This window comes from Anolis sagrei, chromosome 2 (assembly GCF_037176765.1).
Source record: "Anolis sagrei isolate rAnoSag1 chromosome 2, rAnoSag1.mat, whole genome shotgun sequence".
Taxonomy (NCBI): Eukaryota; Metazoa; Chordata; class Lepidosauria; order Squamata; family Dactyloidae; genus Anolis; species Anolis sagrei.
Genome location: NC_090022.1, coordinates 1,862,249 through 1,882,547, shown reverse-complemented (window position 1 = coordinate 1,882,547; position 20,299 = coordinate 1,862,249). Strand labels below are relative to the sequence as shown.

At 45.0% G+C, this 20,299-nt stretch overlaps 1 protein-coding gene and 1 pseudogene across 1 annotated transcript in view; one reads left to right on the top strand and one right to left on the bottom strand.

Moving 5' to 3' along the window:
- The window catches only part of COL11A2 (collagen type XI alpha 2 chain), a 141,299-nt gene that overhangs the window by 16,060 nt on the left and 104,940 nt on the right, over positions 1 to 20,299 (bottom strand). Inside the window, exons 44-55 of the mRNA XM_067465616.1 lie at positions 20,216 to 20,269; positions 20,030 to 20,083; positions 17,789 to 17,896; positions 15,598 to 15,651; positions 15,316 to 15,369; positions 14,793 to 14,846; positions 12,379 to 12,432; positions 7,437 to 7,544; positions 5,551 to 5,604; positions 2,854 to 2,907; positions 905 to 958; positions 496 to 549 (exon numbers count right to left, since the gene is read on the bottom strand). Of these exons, the coding sequence (XP_067321717.1) occupies positions 496 to 549; positions 905 to 958; positions 2,854 to 2,907; positions 5,551 to 5,604; positions 7,437 to 7,544; positions 12,379 to 12,432; positions 14,793 to 14,846; positions 15,316 to 15,369; positions 15,598 to 15,651; positions 17,789 to 17,896; positions 20,030 to 20,083; positions 20,216 to 20,269 (756 nt within the window). The remainder of the gene's footprint in view (positions 1 to 495; positions 550 to 904; positions 959 to 2,853; positions 2,908 to 5,550; positions 5,605 to 7,436; positions 7,545 to 12,378; positions 12,433 to 14,792; positions 14,847 to 15,315; positions 15,370 to 15,597; positions 15,652 to 17,788; positions 17,897 to 20,029; positions 20,084 to 20,215; positions 20,270 to 20,299) is intronic.
- Positions 4,254 to 4,901, top strand: LOC137096239 (proteasome maturation protein pseudogene; annotated as a pseudogene).

Below are 20,299 nucleotides of genomic sequence, written 5' to 3'. Positions count from 1 at the left end.
ACAAGGAAGTAAATGTTTCAAGTAGTTTTATCGGTCAGCCGCATTCGGACGAAGCCCACATATAACGTCAGTCCACCCATCAATATTTTCAGGTGCTTTTGAAAAGAACGACCATTGCATAACATTTTCGTATTTTACCTTTGCATTGTATGAGTCTACGTTGTCCATATGATGGCATTTCAAACTGCATTATATGGCATTGTAGACAGGGCCAAAGATTCTAATTGATCACAACTTACAAATGAACATTGATGACAATAATAGCAAGAGATAATAGTGACCCTCCTTAAACTGAGTTGAAAGGGGCCCTAGAGGCCATCTAGTCCACAGTCCAGAAACCCCCCTGCAACCTCTGTTTTAATGACCTCCAGTAAATGTGGCCTTTAATGGAGATCTTGGTGCCTCTTTGGCCTTGTTGCCCAGTGTTTCTTCCTCGTCCAGATCAACCCTTCCACCAGGTAAGAGATGAGTTGTTTACCTGTTGGGGAGGCTCACCTTTTTGCCTTTGCCGCCTTGCCTTCCTTCGGGACCTGGGCTTCCGGCGGGGCCCTGATTGGAGAGAGAGAGGGAGAGAAGACCCCTGTTAAGCAGATGCAGAGCACTGGTTCTCCTTCCTGGTATGGATGTCAGGATCTTCCTGTGCTGCCCCTTGACCTCTTACGTACTGCCTTTCCGCTCCTGCTCCCTCTGCTCCATTATCTGGCCTTACGAGACTTGAACGTTTTTGGAACAGCCCGGTATTCCTGTGCTGCCTCTGTACCTCTTTTGTGCTACCTTTCCCCTCCTACCTCCTCCGCTTTCTCCTCCCCAAAACAAGCTCTGTTTACTTTCTGGGAGAAAGAAAACCAAAGCAAAGTAGACCCTGCTCATAGGGCAAAAGCAGGACCCTGTCTTCACAACTCACCCTCTTTCCTGGGGGGCCGGGAGGTCCATTCTCTCCCGTTACACCTGGAGAACCCTAGAAATGCAAAGAGAAACAAGCAAGATATAAATAAATATATCAACAAGATAAAGAGTCAGACCAGGGTGGATGAGGGCCCAGACTTTACCTTGGCAAAAGGGCAGTGGTTACAGTATGATTCTGGAGAACCAGGTTCGGATTCCCCGTTTGGACATGGAAACCCACCAAGTCACACTCTCTCAGGCCCAGAAAACACAGTGATAAAGTTACCTTAGAGTCGTCATCATTATAATTCAGAAATGACTTGAAGGCATGCAACAACAAACACACAACAACAATCTTATGCTCTTCCAGCAGTCACCAGCCAATCCCTCTCCAATGCCAATGCTCCTCCACGATGACATGATGTCAACAGTCTTGGACAGCAATAGCTCCCAAAGTGACCCATTTTAGGTGGAATCAGGGGTCAAACAGGGATGATGTGTTATTGCCCCAACTTTATTCTCCATCTTCATCGCTATGATACTTCATCTTGTTGATGGGAAGCTTCCCACTGGAGTGGAAATCATTTATCAGACAGATGGCAAGTTATTTAACCTCAGCAGACTGAAAACCAAAACCAAGGTTACAACACCATCTGTTATAGAACTCCAGTATGACAACGTCATCTGTGAGCATTCAGAAGAAGACCTACAAGCCACTCTAAACACCTTCGCAGAAGCATATGAGAAGCTCGGGCTGTCATTGAACATCGAGAAATCCAAAGTGCTGTTCCAGCAGACGCCAGCCAATCCCTTTCCAATGCCAGAGATACAGCTTCATGGTGTCACATTAGAAAATGTGGACCATTTCCACTCCCTTGGCAGCCACCTCTCCACAAAAGTCAACATTGACACTGAAATACAACACCGCCTGAGCTCTGCGAGTGCAGCATTCTTCTGAATGAAGCAGAGAGCGTTTGAGGACCGGGACATCCGTAGGGATACCAAGGTGATTGTTTATAAAGCTATTGTCCTCCCAACCCTGCTCTACACCTGCGAAACGTGGACTGTCTACAGACATCACATGCAATTCCTGGAACAATTTCATCAGCGCTGCCTCCAAAAAATCCTGCAAATCTCTTGGGAAGACAGGCGGACAAATGTCAGCATACTGGAAGGAGAAGCAAAGACCACCAGCACTGAAGCAAAGGTCCTCTGCCATCAACTTCACTGGACTGGCCACGTTTTCCAAATGCCCGATCACCATCTCCTAAAGCATACTCTACTCCGAACTCAAGAACGGGAAATGTAATGTTGGTGGGCAGGAAAAGAGATTTAAAGATGGGCTCAAACCCAACCTTAAAAACTCTGGCATAGAGAAGTGGGAAGCCCTGGCCCTTGAGCGCTCTAGCTGGAGGTCAGTTGTGACCAGCAGTGCTGCAGAATTTAAAGAGGGACAAATACAGGGTGAAAGAGAGAAACATGCCAAGAGGAAAGCGTGTGAAGCCAACCCTGATCAGGACCGTCTTCTGTCTACCGATGTCCTCACTGTGGGAGAATATGCGAGACAAGAATAGGGTTTCACCGCCAAGACACTACACCTGGAAGACAATCATCCTTGAGCTACAAGGAATCACCTAACTAACTAATTAAAACTGCATATCTAGCTTGTGGTCTCCTAAGACTCCTAGATCCATTTCCCATGGGTCATTTCCAAGCCAGGTGTGCCCCATCCCATATCTATGCCAAAGCGTTGCACCCCACATTTCTCACTACTGAAATGCATTTGGCTACTTTTGGCCAATCAACTCCTCAGTCCATGAAGGTCAATGTGGAAGTCTCTCGTTCTTAGAGTTCGGCATGAGTGGAAGCAAACAAATCTCCAAATCAAGCCAATGTTGGAGGGGCTAGGTTTGGGTGCAAGTGCAGGTAGAACAGAAACCCGCCTTCATCCGGAACCAGGACACTTACCGCTTCTCCGGGCTCCCCATCCTCTCCACGCTCGCCCTTGGCACCATCTTGGCCCTGCGGAGGAGGAGGAAGAGAGGCACCATGGGCCCTCGGTCAAGGCCCCAGTGACACAAGAATATAATGTGCAGATGTGATACATGTGGATTGGATATGTGTGGGTATGAATGGAATTGTATGAAAGATGAATGAATCATAGCTAATAATTTTGGAGACACCATTCTAGAATATTTAGGCCAGCAATGACTAACTACCTGCTTCATGGATTGTAATTAAAAGTTGCTAATGAGAACTGAAAAAGTAAAGTGTGATAAGAACTATGGCAATGATAAGAGAAATTTTTACATCTGTTTACATCTGTCAACATTTGCTGACCAGAAACCGGATGAACTCTAAAGGAAATGATCTTTGTTTACATTAGTCAAAGACAATGCTCTTTCAAGTCCCCCCGTTCATTCAACTACGCAGTGCAATTGATTATTAGAACACGGAAAATGGATATGGAGACTGGATTCCGATTTTATTGCTGGGACGTGATGGCTTTGTTAAATTGATGTATTGATGTTTGATGTTTAATCGCTTTGCTTTTAAATGTCCAATGATTTTGTACTGTGTATATTGGAATTGTTGTTAACCGCTCTGAGTCGCCTAAGGGCTGAGAAGAGCGGTATACAAGCAAAGTAAATAATAAATAAATAAATAAATAAATAAGTCAAACCCAGAACACAATGATTTGTTACCTGAAGGCAAAAGGTGAAGATTCAAGATAATTCCCACGGGACAATTATTTACGACATCAGCAGAATATTCCTATAAAAGACTCAATCTAATAATTCTCAAGTATGACAGACAGTGGAGCTGTTCACCCACCATGCTCTTCTCCATGGGAAGGACAGAGATGGTGAAGGCCTCCTTTTCTCAAGGGAAGAGGAAGGAGTGTGATTTTGGAATTTTGGATTTTGTGCAGGAAGTCAGGTTCTGCTGTGTGGAAAACAGGGATCTGGTCCTTGACATTTTGATGTTTTAGAAGTGTTCTGGCATTATGGAAGTTTTGGAACTGTGCATTGGAGGATTCAAGGAAGCAGGGTTTGACCTAAGCGTGACCGCATCTCTGTGTACGAACCCACACGACCCATTCAATCATCTGGAGAGGCCCTGCTCACACTCTCACCTCTATCGCAGGCGCAATTGGTGGGGACGAGGGAGAGGGCTTTCTCGGTGGTGGCCCCTCGACTCTGGAACTCACTCCCCAAGGACATCAGGCATGCCCCAATTCTGGCAGTCTTTAGGAGGAGCCTGAAAACGTGGTTGTTCCAGTGTGCCTTCCCAGAATAAGGAAACTCCCAGCAATATGTCCCCGAAATGCACTTTACTATTGGCTCTCTCTCTCTCCCTATGCGCGCGGGAGGGACGTGCTTACGTCACCGCGCCTCTTCCCATCACTCCTCGCAGCCGGAAGGAAGTCCCTGGTGCCTAGTGACTGTGCAAAGATGAACACCAGAGGGCTTGGATCTCAGCTAAAGGATACTATTCCAATTGCTGACTTTTCAGTAGGAGAAGCATTTGAAAGCCATGGTGTGATACATAGAGGCTTTGCAAATGTGAAGAATGAACTTTTTCCTTCTCATCCTTTGGAGCTATCAGAGAAAAATTTTACATTAAGTCAAGAAAAAATGAACTTTTCTACTCTGAGAAATATTCAAGGATTGCATGCACCATTTAAGCTGCAAATGGAATTCAAAGCAGTGAAACAGGCCCAGCGTCTCCCTTTCCTTCATAGCTCTAACCTGTCACTGGATATTTTGAAAGGCAGCTATGACTGCATTGGTTTTGAGGATATTCTGAATGATCCAGAACAAAATGAAATAGTGGGAGAGCCTCATCTGATGACTGAACGCAAACTTGGTTTATTATAACATACAGTCCAGCATTATGTTCACAAAATATTCTGTTAACTATAGATGTTTCCCTTCAGATTGAAGTAAACCATATTAAGTGGTAGTTCTGCTTGTTTGATAAAACCATTTATCACCTACCTGGATTAAAATGGCACACTTTACTATTGATCTAGGAATGTCTGCACGCCCCATCCCACTCTGAAAACTCCATCCGAGTTCATATTTCATTTGTTCATGCTCAGCATTATTCTTAAATTTTAATTATTACATTTGGCCCAGGCATAGGTTTTAAACGCCATTGTGTTACTGCTATTGTTTATTGTTTATTTTTTGTTATGAGTTTTATGTTATTGTATTAATTGTTGTTATTGCTTTATCATTGATGTATTGTGGGCTCGGCCTCATGTAAGCCCCACCGAGTCCTTCGGGAGATGGTAGCAGGGTATAAATAAAGTTTATTATTATATTATTTATTTATTATAAGCAGATATTCATCTCCAGGAGATGACAGAGGAAGAATGGTGATGTATGCATGAGAATGAACGCATGTTTATAAGTGTGTAAACATTAAGTGAAAATGTAAACCTCTTTTGTCTGTTTGTTAGCCAATGTAATAGGGGTTTGTGAACCCAATGTCGTTGCATAGAGTCTGCGTGCCTGTATGTCCAATGTCATTCTTTGTAAAAAGGTTGTTCTGTAAAAGTTCTGATACCCTTTAGCTCACACTGGAAATTGCAATAAAAAGAGCCAATGCTTTAAAGTTATTGAAAAATAACTGGGGGAAGGGGAGGGCCATACTCACCCGCGGCCCTATTCCGCCAGGGGGTCCGGGGTCTCCGGGAAAACCAACGGGACCCTAAGAGAACAAGAGAGAGAGAGAGAAAGAGAAGAGGGAGGAAGCCATTAGTTACCACAAGTAACAGCGAACCTTATTGGAATGAAGGACTTCGGGTCCAAGAGCAAGAGGGTGGGATGGTGAGCTTTAAATGTTATTTTAGTTGCACTTATTGTATTTTAACTTTATATCCATTCACAAATATATCAATGTTTTGAAAAAGCATTGTATTGCCTTTTATGTTCTCCTATCATCTTCATTTTATCTGTTATTCCTTTTAAAGTCACAGTTGTATCGTCGGCAAACAGGCTAATTTTGTCGGTTTCTTGTCCTATCCTTATTAATTTATCATAATTCCTAATTACATTTGCTAATATATCTATTATGGTTGCAAATAGTATTGGTGACATCCGTGCCTAGTCCCTCTCGTTACATTTAGAATCAGAGAATCCTAGAGTTGGAAGAGACCTCATGGGCCATCCAGTCCAACCCCATTCTGCCAAGAAGCAGGAATATTGCATTCAAAGCACCCCTGACAGATGGCCATCCAGCCTCTGTTTAAAAGCCTCCAAAGAAGGAGCCTCCCTCCACCACACTCCGGGGCAGAGAGTTCCACTGCTGAACAGCTCTCACAGTCAGGAAGTTCTTCCTAATGTTCAGATGGAATCAGTTCTATCAGTTACTCCATCATTCACTAACACCGGTATATAACTGTTGTATTGCCTTGTAAATAAATGTTATTAGATTGAGTCATATGATTGTTAGCCACTTTCAGTCTCAATGGGGAGGAAGGTGGGACAGAAATAAAGTTAATCATAGCAACAACAACAACAACAACAACAATATACTATGTAACAAAAATTAGGGGGGGGGGGAATCTGTTCCTGGTTTGAAACTGTTATTTCCTGTTTAATTGTGTAGTACTTTCTTTGATGTCCCTTCCACCAAAACAAAGTTTTTGCAGTTTGATCAACTTTTTCCATGTTTCAAAGGGCCGGGCTTTAACACAGCAGGTTAACCACCAGCTGCAGTAAATCTTGTCAATCAAACGGTTAGCAGGTCGGGTGAGCTCCTGACCTTTAGCCCAGCAACCTAGCAATTCAAAAAGCAAATGTGAGTAGACAAATAGGTACCACGTTAAAGCGGGGAGGTATTAAAGGTACCCATAAGGAAATGTCAAAAAATGCTGGTGATTCGATCAAGAAGGAAGCTTATGAACAAAGCTCTTTTGACAGAGAAACGTAGAGTGACAGCACCCCCCTGTGGTTGGAACCAAGCACAGCCTCCAAGATGCCAAAGATGGGAAAGCCTATATATACTTCTATCCATGTACAGTTGTCTGTCTTGTCAGTGTATAATGGCCATGTGTGTTTTCTGTGATCCCCCTGAATTTCCTTTGGGGTGAGAAGGGCGGAATATAAATACTGTAAATAAATAATAAATAATTTTATGATTGAACCAATTAGGAAATCACATTTACAACCCAGGAACAACATAGAGTAATATGGTATTTAAGGTTCTGGGAAAAGGGGTGCTCAACCTATATTATTGGCCAAATATCCCATAAAATCTGCCTCCTTTTTCCAAACGCTTATAAAGAAGTAACTTATCTTGCCTGTCGCAGTTCCTCTTGAAAAAAGGCCTGCTGATGGGCTCTTTGTGGGGACAATGAGAAGCATAGGATCCTAGAGTTGGAAGGGGACCCCAGGGGCCATCCAGTCCAACCCCCTTCTGCCATTAGGCAGGAAAAGCACCATCCAAGCCCTCCCGCCAGATGGCCATCCAGCCATCCTCTCCCCATTGCCGGTGTCACCATTTCCCCTCCCCAGCATCCCTTTGTGGGCCCCACTTACAGGGTTTCCCTTGGGTCCGTCGTCCCCGGTGGGCCCTTTTCCGCCTGGTGGTCCAGCAACTCCAGCAGCTCCGGGTTCTCCTTTCTCTCCTCTTTCGCCTCTGGGGCCCTGAGAGCACAGAAACAGAGAGTTACCACAGGGAGAACACGATCAGCCCACTTGTAATTTAAAACCCTTAGATCCCCCCCCCCATCCATCCAATCGTCTTTGCTTTCTTTGCTGCAGCACCACACTGCTGCCTCGTGTACAAACCACCCCACTCCTCTTGAAAGGGGACATGTAAGAATGAGGGCGACTAAACTCAATTGCTTTTCATCAGCCTCAGTTCTCCATCCCTCTAATCAGGCTCTGGATCTGCCCCAAGGCCCCTTCCTTTGGAGGCTGCACTTGCACTAATTGAATTCTGCTTTGCCTTCTTTGCTGCAGCGTCACACCACTGGCTCGTGTTCAGCTATTGTTTATCGTCCTCGCTGCTCTCCTCTGAGACTGCGCCAACTTCCCTTCATTTGGAAACGATGCAGGTTAAAGTTGGTCCAAAGCCCATGTCTACCTGGGGCAGGGCCGGCCAAAACCCTAACCTTGGTCTTGGAGGAACTTATTGAGAGATATTCCTTTTGGCAGTAGGTACGGAAAGCCTTCAGAAGGTTTTCAAGACCCAAATGAAAGGGGGAGATGAGGACTAGGTCATCTGCGTACAAGCACCGGGACTGTGGCGCAGCTGGCTGGGAGTCAGCTTCATTAAGATCACTATTGACCGAAAGGTCATGAGTTCAAAGCCAGCCCGGGTCGGAGTGAGTTTTCGACCAATTTGTGTAGCTTGTTGTCAACCTTTGCAGCCCGAAAGACAGTGGCAACTATCAAGTAGGAAATTTAGGTACCACCTACGTGGAGAGGCTAATTTAACTAATTTATGAGGCCATAAAAATCTACAGCAAGCATGCAAAGAATGAAGAAATACTTCATCAGTGTCACAAATGGTCGGTGAAGAGACAGCTCTCCTGGTGGCCAGAATACCCTCATGAAAAAAAACTGGATTGTTAAATAGCCTCTGAGCGTCTTCCTATATATGTTGTGTGTCTATGGAGTCTGTCTGCTCAATCTTCCTGCAGCAGATGAGGATGGGATCTATTGTTTCATCTGCTTCCTTGCAGAGTCCACATTTGGGATCTGTCGTCAACTTTTCAATTCTGGTTTTGATGATCTTGGCTCGAATAGCTTGTTCTTGGGCTGCCAGAATCAGGCTCTCCTTGGTCTCCTTTTTCAGAGTTCCATTTGTGAGCCACAGCCATGTTTATTGTTGTTGTTGTTGTTGTTGTTGTTGTTGTGCTGTCACGCACTGGGCCTATAGCAATTGGCTTTTGAACAGGACGTGCTCTTTGTGCCAAGCAGGAAGCCGGGGTGCCTTGAGTGAGAGGCCCTAAGGATTTTCCTATACAGAGTCTTTAAAAGTTTGACAAGTTTAACAAAGTCTTTTATTATTGCTTAGATCTTCAACAAAACAATCAAATACTTCTCAGATCTTCAACAGGTCAAACCAATGCTTCAAGGCTTTGAATCAACTGGTGGCTTTCTTAATCTTGTCCACAAGGGACAGGCAACTGGCTTCATGAACTGTTTCTTTTCTTTAAGAGGAAACCCCTTTTTAACGCCTCCTTGGGCAATCTAATTTCTAAACTTTGCTGGTGTGGGCTCTACTCCCGGTTCCAAACTGCTTCTTGGGTCCCGAGTAGACCTACCAGTCAAGGCTTTGTAGATTCTCCAGCTGGAGTCCACTGGAACTGTTTCCCCCCGGAATTTCATAAGAAATGAAGCCTGGAACCCAGCGGTGACCAGGGGAGCATTTGCACAGTTAAAACTCATGCACCAGCTGCGCCCATACCTTGGGAAGTCTGACTTGGCCACGGTAGTCCACGCTCTGGTTACATCCCATTTAGACTACTGCAACGCTCTCTACGTGGGGTTGCCTTTGAAGACAGCTCGGAAGCTCCAACTAGTCCAACGCTCGGCAGCCATGATTTTAACAGGAGCGGAGCGCAGGGAGCATACAACCCCCCTGTTGCGCCAACTCCACTGGCTACCGATCTGCTACCGGGCTCAATTCAAAGTGCTGGCGTTGGCCTTTAAAGCCCTAAACGGTTCCGGCCCAAGCTACCTATCTGACCGCATCTCTGCCTATGAACCCACCAGGAGTTTGAGATCTTCCGGGGAGACCCTGCTCTCGATCCCGCCTGCTTCTCAAGCTCGGCTGGCGGGGACGAGAGATAGGGCCTTCTCGGTGGTGGCTCCTCGGCTGTGGAACGCCCTTCCTACGGACATTAGACTAGCACCATCTCTAATGGTATTCCGCAAAAAGGTGAAGACCTGGCTGATTGTGCAGGCGTTTGAGTAATTTAGTGCAATCTGGTAATGGAACATAGGAATGGAACAATGGACGACGAACCTGGACTACGCTTGGATGATGAGAAGATTGGGTACGGTTGTTTTTTGTAATAATTGTGCATTGTAATTGCTTATTGGTAATTTATGGATAATGTGTTAAGTCAATTGTTATATGTTGTATGGAACCACGGCTGTTTCTACTGTTTTTACTGTTTGTGAACCGCTGTGAGTCGCCTTCGGGCTTGAGATACAGCCGTATAGAAGCAAAGTCAATACATAAATAAATAAATGAAGCTTCTCTACAGGTGGAGCTGATTTGACGGAGGAACGTAGCTAAGCTTCCAACCAGGGGCGGCTCGTCCATTACGCAAAGTAAGCGGTCGCAGAACACTTTTTTTTTGTCAGGGGCGCAGAGGCACCTCTGTAAATGCCCCTCAACCGCCACTTGAGGAGCGCCCCCTCAGCTCACAACAGCCCTAGCAGTCTGGGGGGAGCCTCGGCTTTCTTGCTTCGCTGCCGGGCGATCCTCTTCCCAAAGGGGCTGGGCCCTTGAGCCTCGCCTAGCCCCTCTCGTTCCTGCTCCACCTGGCCACCGGGTGCGCAAGCAGAGCCGGCGCTCAATCGTTCTCCGCGTTCGATCCCTTCCCCATGACCGGCTCCCTTTCCCAATCCCCCGGCGCTCCACCCGCCTCCTCTCCTCTCCCCAATCCGCAGGTGGGCCAAGGGGCGGAGCCGCCACGTCTGGCCCGCCTCGGGTCCGGAGGCGTGTCTGAAGACCCCAGCGTGCGCACCCAAAGTCGCCTCTTCTCCTGACTTTCTCTTCAGCCATTGGGACCAAGAGAGAGAAAGAGAGAGAGAGAGAGCCCCTCCGGCTGGAGGTATCTCCCACATCCGCTCCCTCCTTTGTTTTTGTGCCTACCTTCAGGAAAGGTGGGCATCTCCACCTCTCTCTCTCTCTCTTTCTCTCTTGCTCCCAATGGCTGAGGAGAAAGTCAGGAGAAGAGGTGACTTTTGGTGCACACGCCGGGGTCTTCAGGCACGCCTCCGGACCCAAAGCGGGCCAGGCAAGGGAGCAAGTGCGGCAAGTGTAGTTACTGGGATGTATAGTTCACCTACAATCAAAGAGCATTCTGAACTTCACCAATGATGGAATTGAACTAAATATGGCACACAGAACTCCCACGACGAACAGAAAATATATATCGATGATTGGTTGGTTGGGGGGGGGGGCGCCAAAATACTGTTTGCTTACCGTTGAAAATTACCTAGGGCCGTCTCTGCTTCCAACTGTAAGACTGAGCTAAAATGGCTCCCTTTCCTTCCTGAACCCTGGGGAAAGGGGCGGAACTAAAAAAACCCAACGATGATAGGCAGGTGGCTGCAAACCAAGGGAAGCCACCTTCTTGCAAAATGCTTGGAACTTTGGAATACATGCAAATACTCAAAGAAAGAAAAGGAAGTTGGAGCTCCTGGTACAGCCGTACCAGCACAATAATAATAATAATAATTATTATTATTATTATTATTATTATTATTATTATTATTATTATTTAATTTATTATTATTTAATTTATTATTAATTTATTATTATTACTATTATTATTATTATTATTATTATTCAGAATACAGTGGGACTCTTACTTCCCTCTAATTCAGTAGTTCTCAACCTTGCTAATGGCGTGACCCCTTAATGCAGTCCCCTATGTTGTGGTGACCCCCAACCATAATATTGTTTTCATTGCTACTTGATACCTGTCATTTTAATACTGTTATAAATCGTAATGTAAATATCCAATATGGAGGATGTATTTTCATTCACTGGACTAAACTGAGCACAAATACCCAATATGCCCAAATGTGAATGCTAGTGGGGTTGGGGGGTTGATTTTGTAATTTGGGAGTTGTAGTTGCTGGGATTTATAGTTCACCTATAATCAAAGAGCATTCTGAACTCCACCAGCGATGGATTTAAACTGAACTTGGCACACAGAACTCCCATGACCAACAGAAAACACTGGAAGGGTTTGGTGGGCATTTTGGGAGTTGTAGTTCACCTATATCCAGAGGAGTGTTGTGGATTCATGCAATGACGGATCTGGACCAAACTTGGCACAAATACTCAATATGCCCAAATGTGAACACTGATGGAGTCTGGGGAAAATAGACCTTGACATTTGGGAGTTGTAGTTGTTGGGATTTATAGTTCACCTACAATCAAAGAGCATTCTGAACTCAACCAATATTAGAATTGGGTCAAACTTCCCACACAGAATCCCAATGACCAAGAGAAAATACTATGTTTTCTGATGGTCTTTGGCGACCCCTCTGGCACCCCCTCACAACCCCCTTAGGGGTCCCGACCCCCAGGTTGAGAAACACTGCAATAATTGATCACTATGTCTCTTTTAAAGTATGCGGAGAGAGCGTTTGCCTTTGTTGCTGCAGCACCAGACCCCTGGCTCGCGCTCCTGGCAGCCCGTCTCTGGCCCTACCCCAACTTATCTCTGTCCTTTATGGTGTGCGTATAGGTTAGGAAACAGGTAAAGAGTGGAGAGATGCGTACCTTTCCACCGGGCTCCCCGGTAACCCCCGGACCCCCAGGCTCTCCTGGATCACCCTGAAAAGAGAAAAGCATGAAGAGAAGGAGGCCGTTAGTGGGTCGGCCCCCATCAGAGTCATTTGCCACCTTTTACAATGATAGGTGCCAGATCAATGTCGTTTTCTGGTCGCTTAGGAGTCATGATTCAAAACAGACCATGCTATACCATCCCAACAACTCTGCATTTACGTTATATTCCTATTGAAATAGTCATTAATAATGAATTAAGACAAACTTGGTTGAATGGAAAACAACTTTGGGATGGCGGTGTGCATTTTAGTTAAATGGCGTTGAAAATATTATTTCTTATATATATATATATGAAATATATCTAACCTAATATATTGTATATACATACTAGCTGTGCCCTGCCACGCGTTGCTGTGGCCTATAGTAAAACTTGGGGCTTGGAGTGGGCATGGCTTCCGCAGAGGGAACGTTGGCTGGAAGGCTGTGTGCGCGCCCAGGGAACTTGCGGCTGGGCGCCAATGCACATGCTCAGTTGTTTTGCCGTATTGTGAGTGTGTTGTTGTGTTGTTTTTCATTTTGAGTAGATATGTTTGTTTGTACCTTGTGGGTTGTGTTATGGGAATTTTGGTTAAGTTTTGTTGGGTTTTTTTTAGTTTTTTTGTTTTGCTGTTTTGTGAGTGTGTTGCTGTGTTGGTTTTCATTTTGAGTAGATATGTTTGTACCTTGTGGGTTGTGTTATGGGCATGGGAATTTTGGTTAAGTTTCATTGGGTTTTTTTTAGTTTTGTTGTTTTGCCGTTTTGTGAGTGTGTTGTTGTGTTGTTTTTCATTTTGAGTAGATATGTTTGTACCTTGTGGGTTGTGTTATGGGCATGGGGATTTTGGTTAAGTTTCATTGGGTTTTTTTTAGTTTTGTTGTTTTGCCGTTTTGTGAGTGTGTTGTTGTGTTGTTTTTCATTTTGAGTAGATATGTTTGTACCTTGTGGGTTGTGTTATGGGCAGGGGAATTTTGGTTAAGTTTCATTGGAGGGTTGTGGAGTTTTGCTGTCCCATTGAACCAACCTAACAGATTTATATATATAGATAATATTGATAATATTATAATGTAATACAATATATTACTACTACTAATAAAATGATATTATAATTATATAGGTTCTTGTGGGGTTTTTTCGGGCTATATGGCCATGTTCTAGAGGCATTTTCTCCTGACGTTTCGCCTGCATCTATGGCAAGCATCATGAGGATGCTTGCCATAGATGCAGGCGAAACGTCAGGAGAAAATGCCTCTAGAACATGGCCCTATAGCCCGAAAAAACCCACAAGAACCTAGTGATTCCAGCCATGAAAGCCTTCGACAATGTAATTATATATATTATACTAAAGGTGGTATTACTATAATATTGCAGTATAATGTTATAGTACAATGTAATATATAATATTAATATCGTGCTATGATAATAATATAATATATTGTATTTACTTTTTACTTGCAAGCCGCTTTGAGGCCCCTTCGGAGTGAGAAGGGCGGCATATAAATGTCATAAATAAATAAATTATATAGATAGATATATAGATATATAGATAGATATATGCACGCCTTTTGCTTGAGAGTCCCAGTTGCATGAATTCCGGTTAGGCGGCATATAAATGTCATAAATAAATAAATTATATATAGATATAGATGTAGATGTAGATGTAGATGTAGATGTAGATGTAGACTTAGACGTAGACGTAGACATAGACATAGATATATATGCAGTCATTTTGCTTGAGAGTCCCAGTTGCATGAATTCCGGTTAACGGAGGGTCTACTGTAATTAATGGAATATATATATATATATATATATATATACACACACACACACACACACACACACACACACACACAACCATATGGGGCAGCAGGTGAAACCACTGAGCTGCGGAACTTGCTGACCGAGTGGTCAACAGTTTGAATTCATGGACAGGGTGAGCTCCTGCTGTCAGCCCCAGCTCCTGCCAACCTAGCAGTTCAAAAACATGCAAATGTGAGTAGATCAATAGGGACCCCTTCGGTAGGAAGGTAATGGTGCTCCATGCAGTCATGCTGGCCACATGACCTTGGAGGCATCTATGGACAATGCCGGCTCTTCAGCCTTGAAATGGAGATGAGCACCAGAGTCCCAGAGTTGGACTCAACTAGGCTTAATGTCAAGGTGGAACTTTACCTTTGTATACAACCATTGTGCACACAATGCATTCGCATTTAAATGCAGCTTGAATGGGACACGGCATTGACTGACTTAGACCTACAACTGCAATGCACCACAAATAAGCCGGAAGGGACCCCTAAAGGCCATGCAGCCCAACCCCTTTCTGCTGGGCAGGAAGGCACAGTCCAATCCCTCCTGGCAGACGGCCACTCACCTTCTGTCCTGGAGGACCAAGGTTCCCGATGCCTCCGGTGGGGCCTTGCGGACCCTGCAAGGAACAAGAGAGAAGGAGACGCAGCCGTTGATATATCAATAGATTGGCGGTTATCGCCAAGGGCACTTCCCCCTCTTGTCTTGCCATCAATCAATAATTAGTTATAACCCAAAATTGAATTTCAGAGTTGGAAGGGACCCCACCCCCCTCGCCGCAAAGCTATCCAGTCCCACCCAGGCAGGAATGCACAACCAAATCCTTCCTGATAGATGGCCATCCACCCTCTGCTTGTTTTCTCTAGACACTCTAGATAGAGTCACCAAGCTGAGAAGAAGTTTCAGTAATATATTATACTATATAATATAATTTGTTGAGAAGCTGAGAAAGTAAACCCGAGTTGCCTTGTTTGGGGAAAACAGAAAGCAATCAGAGGCGTCTCCATTGGTTGTCATAAGGGTTTGGGTCATTATAATATTGAACCAAGAACACAGGTGGGTAATGGGTCAACGGAGGTGTCACTCACGCTTGCTCCGGAGGCTCCGGCGGGACCTCGGGGTCCAGGGGGTCCTGGTGGTCCCTATGGATGGAGAACACGTACATGTTAGGAGCATGCTTCCCAGCCCTTTCTCTTCACGGCTCAAGGCTGAGATCCCCGGGTCCATCACATCCTACTGTTGGGAGGGGACCTCCCAAGGCCATCTAGTCCAACCTGCTTCCAACGCACCAGGATCCACAGCATGAGCCTTCCCGATAGAGGCCCACCCAGTCTATGTTTCAAGACCCTTGGGAAGGCGGCAAAACTTACCAAAGGCCCCACGTCTCCAGTTTCACCCTTCTCCCCAGATGGACCTGGCATGCCCTGTTCAAAGGAAGAGAAAGCCCTCAGGAGTTATATAGATATAGACTGAGAAAGGGGCCCCAAAGGACATCTAGTCCAACCCCATTCTGCCAGGGACAGCCCTCCCCAAAATAGAGGTACCCCAACCTCAAACTCTCCAAAGGAAGTTGATTCAACTGTAGAGCTGGTCTCGGGATTGTAGACTACAGTCATAGAAATACAAAGCTGGAAGGGCCCCCAAGGGCCATCTAGTCCAACCCCATTCTGCCACCCTAAGGAAGAGGACCCAAACCTCTATGCAAAGGTCTTCAAAGACACAGAGTCCACTGCCTTCCAAGGGAGTCCAGTCTGCTATTAAACTGGTATATTATTATTATTATTATTATTATTATTATTATTATTATTAGAAACACAACAAGATGAGTCCACAGCAAACAAGATCACTCTGCTGGATGTTGTATTGGATCACACGTCGGACACTTCCCAAGCATCTAGGATTGTGTGATGTATCGGCGAATAATGCATGCAGATCCCAATAAGGTGGCGTTTTGCAGCTGGCAGATGGTAATTTTGTCAGCGCTGATTGTGTTTAAGTGCAGGCCAAGGTTTTGAGGCACTGCACCCAGTGTGCCCGTCACCACTGTGACCACCTTGACTGGCTTGTGACAGAGTCTTTGCAGTTTGATCTCTAAATCCTCATATTGTGTCATCTTTTCCAGTTGTTTCTCTTCAATCCTGCTGTCACCTGGGATTGCGACATCGACAATCCATACTTTGTTTTTTAACACAATCATGAAGTCAGGAGTCTTGGGCTCCAAAACTCTGTCAGTCTGAATCCAGAAGTCCCAGAGTATCTTGACGTGTTCATTTTCTGTAACTTTTTCTGACTTGTGATCCCACCAGTTCTTTGTCGCAGGCAGATGGTGTTTGTGGCACAAGTTCCAATGCATCATCTGAGCAATGGTGTTGTGCCTCTGCTTGGAGTCTGTCTGTCTGCGCGATCTTCTTGCAGCAGCTGAGGGTGGGATCGATTGTTTCATCTGTTTCTTTGCAGAGTCTACACTTGGGATCTGTCGTCGACTTTTCAATTCTGGCTTTGATGGCCTTGGTGGTGGTGGTGGTGGTGGTGGTGGTGGTGGTGGTGGTTGTTGTTGTTGTTGTTGTTGTTGTTGTTGTTGGTGGTGGTGGTTGTTGTTGTTGTTGTTGTTGTTGTTGTTGTTCTTCTTCTTCTTCTTCTTCTTCTTCTTATTATTATTATTATTATTATTATTATTATATTTTAAAAGTTCTTCCTAATGATTTGGTGGGAAAAGCTCTCCCCAAAGAGACCCCTCCAACCCCTATTTGAAGGCTTCCAGAGGCAGAGACTCCACCATTCCTATTTTTCCAAAAGTTCTTCCTACTGTTTTGGTGGAATCTCTTTTCTTGCCATTTGAATCCACTGTTTTGTGCTCTCACTGCTGGCAATGCGGGCTCCCCTTCTCTATTAAAATGCAGAGATGGCTGTGCCGCCTGGGGTCTCTGAGAGCAACCCTAGTTCTTGCTAAGCTGAATTCCCACTCTACCCAAGACTTCCTTGCTCCAGTTTCTTTGGAAATTAAGAGTCGGAGGGGGCCCCTAAAGGCCATCCAGACCAGCCTCCTTTGGCCAGGGATGAAGACTCCCTTAAGACCCTAGAATCATAGAATCAAAGAGTTGGAAGAGACCTCATGGGCCATCCAGTCCAACCCCATTCTGCCAAGAAGCAGGAATATTGCATTCAAATCACCCCTGACAGATGGCCATCCAGCCTCTGCTTAAAAGCCTCCAAAGAAGGAGCCTCCACCACACTCCGGGGCAGAGAGTTCCACTGCCGAATGGCTCTCACACTCAGGAAGTTCTTCCTCATGTTCAGATGGAATCTCCTCTCTTGTAGTTTGAAGCCATTGTTCCGCGTCCTAGTCTCCAAGGAAGCAGAAAACAAGCTTGCTCCCTCCTCCTCCCTGTGGCTTCCTCTCACGTATTTATACATGGCTATCATATCCCCTCTCAGCCTTCTCTTCTTCAGGCTAAACATGCCCAGCTCCTTAAGCCGCTCCTCATAGGGCTTGTTCTCATAGGGCTTCTTCCCTGAAAGGGAAGAGAGTGGCGTCTCGTCAGACCAATTTCCAGGACTCACCTGCAGCCCAATGGGCCCTGGAGCCCCATTGAACCCTCTGGTCCCTTCGTCGCCTTTGGCCCCAAAGTGTCCCTGGGAGCCCCGGGCCCCTGGCTCTCCATCGGCACCCTGAGAAAGAGAAGGAGATTATACAATGAGGGGAAGCAACAAGAGGAGGAAGCCATTGGGGCTCAGGGTCCGCACCCGCCATAGAAAAGAGCCCTGGGCATATTTTTGAGCTGCCAAAGATCTTCTTGCAGGGTGAGTCTCGCTTACTCAAAATACTTGCAATACAGTAGAGCCTCAAAGGAGGATAATTCTGGATTTTGGAGTATTTCAGATAAAAAAATAGAAATATGGCTTAGATTTTGGAATTTTGGGATACTCAACCTGTAGTAGTATTAGCATCCGTAGTAGTAGTAGTAGTAGTAGTAGTAGTAGTAGTAGTAAGTTGCATAATATACATATTTTGGGTTGCCTAGGGGCATCTTGCTTTGCATGCCCAGCACCTGGTGCCGTGGGACTTTACTCCAGGACATGATGCCCCTCTTTTATTTTATTATATTTCTTTGTTACATTTTCACATTAATAATAATAGGATTCACATCTTTCATATTTGCCCGAAGGAAATTAAAAAAACAAAGCAATGCAAGACATTTCCAGACCAAAGATACCACTAGAACCAAAACTATACAATCAAAGCACTATATGACAACTGGAGCGCAGATGCTATAAGCACAATACTGGAAGAAGTTGATCTTGCCTTCAGCATCTCAGAAATGGTTGAATTGGCCATTTTGTGATGGGCACAAAACAACTTGATCGAAGGAGGGGAACTACTTCTTAATCTTGCAAGGAAAGAAAAGAAAGAAAGAAAGGAAGGAAGGAAGGAAGGAAAGAAGGAAAGAAGGAAGGAAGGAAGGTGTATTTATAGAAGACTTTGCAATTTCATCTTCATTTGCATGTAAATGTGCAGGACAGTAGCCTAATGACATCCCTGGGGATTGGATAATGACAAATGAATATAGTTTTCTGTTTGCTTGTGAGCAACTATTCAAAATAGGCCTAACTCATACTAGGCCTCATACGATGCCCATAGCATGAATACTGTATTCACCTGGTATTAATATTGAAGTACAGCAATTAAAAGCAAATTAAGACAATAAGGACAAACTTAACCAAATGCAATATCGTTTAGTGTATTATAAAAACAGCTTTGTGAGTGTGGTTTGCACTAAAGGAAGGAAGGAAGGAAGGAAGATAAAAAGAAGGGAAAGAAAGGAATGGAGAAGGAAGGGAAGGAGGAGAAAGAAAAAGGAGGAAAAGAAGGAAGAGAAAGGGGGAAAGGTATAAGGTGAAAGACAGAAAAAAAGAAGAGGAGAGGAGAGGAAGGAAGGAAGGAAGGAAGGAAGGAAGGAAGGAAGGAAGGAAGGAAGGAAGGAAGGAGAGAGGAAGCAAGAAAAAGAAGAGAAGGAATACAAGGGAAAGGGGAAAGTTATGAGGGAACGGAAAGTGAATGAAGGGGTGAAGACAGGGGGCAGTGTCCCTCCAACATTCAGGTGACTCCGGGCAGATATGAATATATATATTCTACACACACACGCATACACACACACACATATGTAAAGAATGAATGTCTGTATGCATGTAGAAGGGCAGAAGAAACAGGCCTGAAGAAAACCAACATGGAGTTCTCGCAAAGCATTATGTGGCAGTCGAAGCGAGGAGGCAGCAAGGCATAACTGAACAACAATGGACAATAAGGTGTGTGACCAAGCATGTAAGGAGTGTGCAGGTGTACCCCATTAGTCATAAGGCCTGGATTGAGGATGTCCTGGACTGGAACGGACTTGAAAGGAACAGAACAACCTGAGTATTAGAAAGAATAGAAGAAAAATGGATTTTGGCCTATAAATGCAGGGGACACCAAGAAGATGCACGCTTCCTGAACTGCAGCAATGGAGCGTCCACACTTTCTCGGAAAAGACTGATCATCTTCGCCGGAGGAGGCCTGTGTGTGCGTGAGTATGAATGAATGTGTGTGTGCACGAGAGCTCTCCTTGATGTGATTCTGATATGATTCTGTGATGATTGTATTTCAATAAATGTTACATGAATAGTGCCAAAACCAAATTTGGTCTCTAAAGTGTCTCATTGATCTAAACTACCTTATTATTCCTTGAACACTCTGCAAAAAGAACAGGAACCTCTTTAGGTTCATAACACACACACACACACACACTTTTGACCCATTCTACTCACTGCAGCTCCTGGTTGACCAAGGCCTCCAATGGGTCCAGGTGGGCCAGGCGGACCCTGCAGAGGTGAGATTACGACTATTATATATTAATGTATGTATATACATAGAACAACAACAGAAACAATGGTGGAGGGGGTGGGGACAAGAAGGCACTCTGCACTTCCTCCCTTTCAGGGGTCCATACTCACATGCTCCCCTTTGCCGCCTTTGGGGCCCTTCTTCCCGGGGTCGCCCACTTCACCCTGAGAGGAAGAGGAAGAGAAGGAGGTCAC